This window comes from Globicephala melas, chromosome 7 (genome assembly GCF_963455315.2).
Source record: "Globicephala melas chromosome 7, mGloMel1.2, whole genome shotgun sequence".
Taxonomy (NCBI): Eukaryota; Metazoa; Chordata; class Mammalia; order Artiodactyla; family Delphinidae; genus Globicephala; species Globicephala melas.
In genome coordinates this window covers 61,168,778-61,178,125 of record NC_083320.1, presented here as the reverse complement: position 1 = coordinate 61,178,125, position 9,348 = coordinate 61,168,778, and the positions used below count along the sequence as shown (strand labels likewise).

Below are 9,348 nucleotides of genomic sequence, written 5' to 3'. Positions count from 1 at the left end.
AATCTTCTGCGCAACCTGGGGACAAGACCTAGAGGTTCAGAAACCCAGAGATTAGGGAGCTCGCTGTGTTTGCATCCGCCCCTATTCTTTTCAGCAGGAGCCCCTTCCCGGCCTCTGGCCACCAGGGGGAGCTACAGTCAAGCGACCGTTCTTTCGGGAGAGCGGGAACGCGTCTAGATGAATCTTGTCAAGCCCAGGGACCCGTAGTAAGGTGTAGTGACTGGATGAACCGTATTTCTGCTTTCTCGCGAGCACGAATAGGCCTCTCCCCGCCCTCCACTCCAGCCCTGCCTCCCGGGCTCAGACCCCTCCCGGTGGCTCGCGCCAGGTGGCGCTGTCTGCGGCGTCGCAGCGGCCCTGGCTGCCGCGGCGACGATCTCCCAGCGGGCAGTGCGGCCCGGCTCTCCTGAGGCTGCGAGTGCCACGTCCCAAGTGCTACGCGGAGGAGCGGAGAGGGCGGTGCGCGGGGGGGGCGGGGAGCAGCGCGGAGCCCGGCCTGGCCGCCTTGATCGCCCGCCGCCATGGGCTCCTCGCAGAGCGTCGAGATCCCAGGCGGGGGCACGGAAGGCTACCATGTCCTGCGGGTAAGGGCTTCGACGGCGGCCCGGGGGCGGCGGGCTGGAGGCGGGGCCCGGCCGCAGGGAGGCGGAGGCTCCGACGGGCTTCTTCCCGGGGCAGCCAGGCCTCTCCCGAAGGAGAGGCGACCGCGGGCGCTGCTTTGGCCGAGGCCGGCTCAGGAGGCCGCTCACAACCCGCCTCCCCGGAGCGCCCCGGGCCCGGGTCCGCCGCTCCGGGAGGACGGGCTGGGACCAGAGGAGGCAGCCGGCGACTTGGCCAGGAGCGGCCCAGGCGAGAGGGCAACCTTGACTCCTTTCCTCTTCACGGCCTTCTCTGCCCCCACCCCTTCATTCTTAGCTCCCAAAGTTAGGGAAGGCTCAGGCGCAGTCTGCAAAAGAGGTGATGGTGAAGGTAGCATTTGAGTTTTCCGAGAAAAGGAAGCCTGGAACCCGCAAACTAGAGGCGGTGGATGCGACGGCAGGTGTTGATTCTCCTCCGCGCTGTCCGGGTGTCCGAAAAGGCCAATTAAGCAAACAAAACGAAATGGCCTAGAAGTAGGTTTGACGGACTTAAATCTACTTGATTTTGACTGTGGTTTTTTCTCTCCTGTGTCGCTCCTGACCTTCCCAACCCTCCTTTTCCACATTTCCTGGCGGTGGGAACTTCCGTTCTCTTTTTTCTAAGGCTGCTCAGGGTGTGGTGGAGATTAAGGTTTAGATCCACAGTGTAAAAGAGGTAATGGAGAGGAACGTTTTTTTTTAAAAAAAAAAAAAAACAAACCCAGGTAAATAAAGGAAAGCAACTTCGGTCACCAGGATGCAGAGAAACATAGTATCTCGAAAGGCGTTAGCTAAGCCCCAGTTATGAACAGCCTGGGTTGTACGGAGCGTGTGGTCCTTTCCTCAAGGAACTGGGAGCCTTTAAAAGAGGCAGTGTTGGTTGTGTGTTGTGACACCTGCGTTGAGTGATAACGTGATGGACTGTCAACAGAGTGGCCCCAATCCGTAGCACCATTTCAGAACATAATATAGTGTAAATAGATAGCTCCTCACAGGCAAGAGCATTTTCACTGAAAGTGGGAAAGTGCACTTCCTGGTGCTAGTCATCTTCTTCCTTAGGTCCCATGTTTTAGGTGAGACAGCATTCTTAGGGCCGTTATCAATCACCTTTCTGATCTTCAGGATTATCACGTCTAATTGTCTCTCCACTCTGCTAAAAATCCCTCTTGAAGCCATACGCTTGGTGGGAAAGGATGGTTTTCCCAGAAAATAAAGGGAATCTATAAATAAACCATAACACCTTCCTGTTCTGTTTAGCTAAACCAACCCCCAAGTGCCACACTGATAGGGGAAATGGAAGGAGAATTGTCAGATCCCAGATGTGAAGTTAAAGTTAGTGGCGGTACTTTCTCTATTCTCTGGTTTGATTCTGAGTTCTCTGCTTTGCAGTATGTTATCCAGTATTACTAGCTGATTCTCACAGTTGCTGATTGTGGCCATGAATCCTTGGGGATTCGTGATATTTTTATAATTACGCGCTAGGTAAAGCACAGTATTAATGAGTGTTAAAAGTCTGTAAGAAAGGTGTACGTATCAAAAGGATTCCAGTTCAGTGACTTCTGTTGACTTTTGTTAATGACTACGTTCGTCGTTAAACAAGTTGAAGTGTATTTCTTTACATAGGTGCACCTCCGAAAATCAGCACTCATACATATTCAGTAGTGCAGATGCTGTTATTCTATAAATATGATTTTTAGAAGCACTAGGGGCAACCTTAGTTTCCAGTCTGCATCTGGAGCATAAATGTTGCAAAAGATGAAATAATTCTTTTTTCATTTGAATTTTATTAGAGGGAACTTTAAAATAGTAATGATCATCTAGTTTAGGAGAATTTTTAAAAATGTTTCTGAGTTCCTAACCCACTCTGCCCTGATTCTGTAATTGGTTTCTTTATCTTTGTTTTTAGACGGGAAAAGTACTCTGTTAAATCTCAACATATAAAAATTTTCTTTTCATTTGTTATTGCCTAAATTATGGTTGTATATTTCATCTCTGGATTACTGAGCTTGTAAACCAGAGTAAATATGGCAGGATAATCATGTAATAAAATCACCCATGTTTAACAAGTTCTAGAATGATTTAATTAGAAGTTAGTTTTCTTTAACAATTCCCTGGCCATTTCCTTGCTAGTGATAAAAACTTGTATGATTGTGTTTTGAAATACCAATTTATAGTGACACCCATATACACTGCTGTTTTATTACTGTTATTTTTAAATTGTATTCCTACAATTCAGAGATTGACCTTTATGTTTCCTCTGTTATTTTTTCATATCCATTATTAGATTCTGCTTTAAAAAATATTTAGGGGACAACCTTGAAATGTTTCCAGATTTTCTGCTATGAACAGTGTACTTACCTTTTTATCTATTATGTATTAATGCACATTTTCATTTTGTGATCATATTATATACCCAACTCCCCATACTCACCCTAGAAGTAACCAACATAGTTTATGTATCCTTTCAAAAATGTTTTATGAGTGTAAAAGAATCCACCCCCCCCCCAACCTTTCACTGTTTCTTTTTGTTTCCTTTTGTAACTGTTAGAATAACATGCTACATATGGTTAAACACCCTGGTGTCTTTTTTGGCAAAGTGTCTTGTCTATCTTTCCATAGCAGCGCACAGAGATTTGCCTCTTGCCTTCACCTAGCTCCATAGTAAGTCTTTTATACCATAGTTTGGTTAAGTACCACCTCCTGGTGTTAGACATTTAGTTTTTCTAGTCTTTTGCTGTTACAAATACATATCTACAACCTTAAATCCTACCTTTCGTTTTCGCTTAAAATGTATTTTCCCATATTATTGAATTGTAATGTCTTTATATAAACATTGGTCTTCATTTTAGTAAATTACTACATTGTTTTCTGATTATCGGCACGTGTTCATTAGAGAGCATTTGGATAAGTTCAGAAAGTATAACAAAAAACCTAAATTACCTGTAATCCTGCCATCTAAAGGTAAATACTGTTGAAGTATTTTTCCTCGTCTTTTTTTTCCCTGTGCCTACCATTGCCCTTTAGCCATGTTTCACAAAGATTTTGAGTAATATGATATAATCAAGTACAGTATGGCCAAAAGTTATCATAGGATGTTGGCTTTACAACCTAAATATCCAACAAATGAGGAATTGTTAAATAAATCAAGGCCTAACTACAGATTGGAATTCTGTGCATTCAGTGAAAATTATGTTTCAAAACACTCTGTGGTCACAGGTATGCCTCTGTGTGTGTGCATGTACATTTGAGTGCCTAGGGAAATAAAATGGAAAGGTAATAAGCCAGGATATTAAAATGATTATTGGTGGATGGTGACATTTTTATTCCTTTTAAATTTTAATATATTACCCCAAATTTTCACAGTGACTATGAAATATTTGTATATTTACAAAAAATATAGTTATAAAAATTATTTTTTGAAAGTGGATTCCTAGTGAAAGATTTTAAAATTTGTTCAGAAGCTTTCTTTTGAAAATATCATTATAGGGAATTCCCTGGCCGTCCAGTGGTTGGGATTCCTTGCTTCCTCTGCAGGGGGCACAGGTTGGATCCATGGTTGGGGAACTAGGATTCCACAAGCCGCAGGGCATGGCCAAAAAAAAAAAAAAGAAAAGAAAAAGAACGTTGTATTTCTGATTCCCTTATGCATTGGGTCCGGTTCCGCATTCACCATGCATACCACTTTTATTCCCATTCTCTAATCCTAACATAAGGCAGGAGAAATGTTAGCCAGGACTTCTCAGTTTTGTTAGAAGTTACTACAGTTGCAGTATGTTGAATACAGAATTCTTGTCTAGATTTTCTATTAATTATCAAGTAAACCCAACAAGACCATTTTCAAAATTACGTTTTTGGAGTTGCCTCATGGATGCCCATTATAAGATGTTTCTAAATTAAAATATTCAAATTAATTCCACTCCACACTTAATATTCTTTGAAATGGAGGATATCTGAGGACATTCTGGAACCAGTGTTCACACCAGCATGGGGATATGAAAAATGTCATGTTCACTGTTCCTTATAATTTCCTCTGAGAGAGATTTTGAGATGATGGATGTTTTGAAGGAAAGGCCATTGAGATGAATTGTGTCTCCAGTGTAATAACAGGTTTTTATCTTCTGAGCCATTTGCTGCAGACTGGGCAGCATTAGGTACTCTCCTTAGAGGAGAAAGTGAGAGTAAGTGGAATTATTTCTATAGAAAACAGAATACCTAGACCGTATCTACTATTATATAGATGTGCTCTTTTTCTTTTTTTTTAAGAGTTGCCTATACTTTTTAAAAAAATTAATTGATTAATTAGTTAATTTTATTTTTGGCTGTTTTTGGGTCTTTGCTGCTGCGCACAGGCTTTCTCTAGTTGCGGTGAGTGGGGACTACTCTTCGTTGCGGTGTGCGGGCTTCTCATTGCGGTGCTTCTCTTGTTGTGGAGCACAGGCTCTAAGCGTGCGGGCTTCAGTAGTTGTGGCACGTGGGCTCAGTAGTTGTGGCTCACGGGCTCTAGAGCACAGGCTCAGTAGTTGTGGCGCACGGGCTTAGTTGCTCTGCGGCATGTGGGATCTTCCCAGACTAGGGCTCGAACCCATGTCCCGTGCATTGGCAGGTGGATTCTTAACCACTGTGCCACCAGGGAAGTCCCTAGATGTGCTCTTTTTTTAATGGAACCTAAGTAATCTACATGAAATCCTGCAAGATTTCAACTGGGTACTTGTTCTGAGAAAGTGAAATCCCATTATTTGATAGTCATAATTTTTTTTTATTCTAACCCAGTGTTTCTCTAACTTTTTAAACTCATGCCCCCATTTGAAAAACATAAAAATCTCACTATTATCCCTTATCTTCTCACTTATTCTGAAACAGTGGGTATAAAAAGAAAACAGTTGGGTTATTTGATGTTTTCCAAATATAAAGTTATAATTGAAAAAGCTTTATAAACACGATTTGAAGATTCTAACCTGCTCCCAAAATTGATCTCTTCTAATAAAAGGCTGTGAAATTGTTTAATACACATTCTTTGATATTGCTTTCAAATGTAGGAATCAGAATACTTCATTTTATTATGAAAGAATGTTTTATTAATGCCATGAAATACAATGTTTGTGAACCTTAGGACACTTTTAGGAATTGTCAGTATAATTAGACATAAACTTTAACTGATATTAATAAGCCTTGAACAAATTAGTAGTGTCATGTTGTTTGTATACCCTTATATATTTTTGTGATGAAGTGTGCTTTAATGTATGGATCTTCAGGATCCTCATTTGGGGAGACCTGCTCTTGGTGGGTAATTATGGTTTCTGTCTCTGGTCAGTAAGTAGTAGAGTGCACAGAACTGGCTTCAGTGCCTTTCTGGGTCAGATACTGACAGGGCTTTTTAATAATTCCCCTGAAATTTTCAGAAGAATTGAACTTAGAATAACCACTAATATCAGTACATTCATTTAATATTCTACCAAAAGGATTATATTGATTGATTTACTAATAAAAAAGCAGTTAACAATCTAAACTAGAAAATATCCATATAGATTTGATATGTACTTTAGAATCTGACTGTAGATTGCCTTGGGAGTTGTGATTATCAGGTAAGATGACTTCTTTCCAAACAACATATGCAAAAACAAAGTAGTTACTTTGAGAGACTGTATAGGTCCTCTTGGCATCGCATATCAATTTACTACAGCATGAAGAGAATAGTGCTGGGGTTTTTTGGGTTTTGCTTGTGTGTTTGTTTTTTTAAGCATCAGTGAGGGATCATGTAAGCACATTATCCGCAGTAAGGAACCTTGTGGACATGGATACATTGAGAGACTATCATAGTAGACCACTGGAGACCACCCTTGTGAATCACTAGATTCTAGTGTCACTCCATCACTTCATTGTCTTCCCTTGGGCAAACCTTTGAACTTCTTTGAGCTTCATTCTTTTTATCTGAAAAGTGGGGATAAGAGTAGTGCCTCCTCCACCTTTTGTTTTTGATTTTGTTTTTTTACTAAAAACCACATTAGATAGTATACATGAAAATATTTTGGAAAAAAATTGAGCACATTAAATTTCTTTATTAAAAAATGCTGTCTACTTCATTGGTTATTCTGAGGATTAAATGGCATATTCCATGTAAAGCACTTAACATAGCATCTGGAATATGATAAAAACTCAATAAATGTTAGCTGTTACCTTTATTGTTAGCATTTACGTTATTGTGTCACCTGTTGAGAACAACTATTATAGTGCCAATACTGCTTAAAATATACTTGTTGTAAACATTTTAATTAATATTTCCATTTAATTAGCCATTCAGCAGCTACTTTTTGTCCATGTACCTAACCCTGTACGTCACTGCTGTTTAAGTTTTGGATCAAATCTGACCCATTAATTTTATAAATGTTCCTGTTAATTTTTAAAGATCCTCATTTTTGAGGAAATTTTACATCTGTATTTTAAAAGATAGGTGAGTACCAGTGTCCTTTTCATTGCTTTGCCACTGTGTTACTAAACACCTGAACTAAAATGACCTACAGTCTGTATAATTAAAAATGATCTTGTTGGGTTTGATCTACACTGTAAAATCTATAGATAGCTTAACAACAGACTTCTTTCATGGTGAGTCATTCAATCTTAGAGACTATCTAGTCAGCCTCCTCACTTTACAGCTAAGGAAAAGGAGCACAGAAAGATTATTGCCTGAGATCACACAGCAAGTTTTCTTTCCAAAAGAAACAAATACCCGAGTTGGTATTTGAAGAGTATAAAATAAGATGGCATGTTGCCAGAGTTTTAGTTTCTTTTGAAGCAGACCAGTTTCTTTCAGCATCATTTTTCTAACATGCAGATCTTTTCTAGGAAGCTATGATGTAGTGATGGGTTTTTATTTCATTTAATTAGCATTAGAATTTTATTTCAAATTTCTTCATATGTCACAAGTTACAGCATTGGGTCAGAATCAGGAGAACATGCTCTTTGATTTATTTTGATAAAACATGTGAAGAGAATGTTTTAACAGGTGAGCCTTGAACTCCTCCAGTCTAGCTTGGGGCTGTTACAGATAGTGCTGCTGTGAATGTTACATTGTGTATGCCTTTGGAGAACATATGTATTCCCATTCCTACTGGGTATACTAAATAGTGGAATATTTGCAAAGATGTGTGTATTTTAGTATGGATATTGCCAAATAGCTTACTAATGTACATTCCCACTAGCAGCAATTAAGGTTTCTGATTGTTCCATATCCTCATAACACTTAGTATTTTCCCTTTTTCATCTTGGCCATTCTGATAGGTGTGTAGTGGTATCCCATTGTGGTTTTAATTTGCATTTCCTGATGACTGTTGAAGTCGACCACATTTTCATATTTATTGACCACTTCAGCATCCTCTTTTGTTTAGTGTCTGCTACAATCTTTTCTCCATTTCGTTAAGTTGTCTGTCTTCTTTTTTAAACAGCTTTATTGAAATGTAATTTACATACCATTAAATTCAGTCTTTTAAAGTTTACAGTTCATTGGTTGTTTAGTATATTCACCGAGTTGTGCAGCCATCATCAGTATCTAATTCCAGGACCTTTTTATCACCCTAGAAATAAACTCCCTACCCATTAGCAGTTGCTCCCTTTTCCTCCTTCTCCCAGCCCCTGGTCACCACTAATCTACTTTCTATGGATTTGCCTATTCTGGACATTTCATATAAATGGAATCATACAATATATGGTCTTTGTGACTGGCTTCTTTCACTTAGTGTAATGTTTTCAAGGTTCACTCATGTTGTAGCATATATCAATACTTAATTCCTTTTTATTGCCAAATAATATTCCATTCTATAAGTGTACCACATTTTGTTTATCCATTCATCAGTTGAAGGACATTTCCACTTTCCAGCAGCTATGAAATTTGTGTATAAGTTTTTACATGGACATGTTTTCATTTCTTCTGGTTATATACCTAGGAGTGGAATTGCTAGGTCATACAATAACTCTCTGTTTGACATTGTGAGGATCTGCAAAACTGTTTTCCACAGTGGCTGCACCATTTTAGTATGAGGGTTCCAGTTTCTCCACATCCTTGCCAATCCTTGTTGTTGTCTTTTTTACTTTAGCAGGTTTTGTGAATGTGAAGTGGTATCTCATTGTGGTTTCACTCTCCTTAATGATTTGCAGTAATTCTGAATTTGTTCTGAATACAGTTCCTTTGTTGGATATTATGTTGTATTATTTCACTCTCTTAATTGTGTCTTGATGAGCAGAAGTTCATAGTTTTAGTAAAGTTTATCAGTTTTTTAAAAATTTATGGTTAGCTTTTTGTGTTCAGTTTAAGAAGTCTTGGGACTTCCTGGCGGTCCAGTGGTTAAGGCTCTTCCAGTGCAGGAGGCACAGGTTTGATCCCTGGTCAGGGAACTAAGATCCCATCCCGCATGCCATGCAGCGTGGCCAAAAAAAAAGAAAAGTGTTCATACTTGATGATCTCAAAGATATTCTATGTTTTTCTCTAAAAGCTTTATTGTTTTACATTTGACCTTTAGATCTGATGTCCATATAGAATTGATTTTTGAGAGACAACATTTTTTAAAATGATTTATCTCCTCTTCCTAGCTGACTGACGTTCTATGTCTTTTTCTCTTTTTTTGTTTAAGAGGTGAGAGATAATTAATACATGGTTAGAAAAATAATGTAGTGTCCAGGAATTAATTGGTTATAAAGATTTGCCCTCAGGTGGTGATTGTGGAGTTAGGAAGAGGAGTTT

At 39.4% G+C, this 9,348-nt stretch overlaps 1 protein-coding gene across 1 annotated transcript in view; it reads left to right on the top strand.

Annotated features, from left to right (window-relative positions):
- Positions 1–272: 272 nt before the first annotated feature.
- Positions 273–9,348, top strand: part of GORASP2 (golgi reassembly stacking protein 2) — a 33,369-nt gene continuing 24,293 nt past the window's right edge. Inside the window, exon 1 of the mRNA XM_030852116.3 lies at positions 273–584. Coding sequence (XP_030707976.1) covers positions 522–584 — 63 coding nt within the window. The 5' untranslated portion in view covers positions 273–521. The remainder of the gene's footprint in view (positions 585–9,348) is intronic.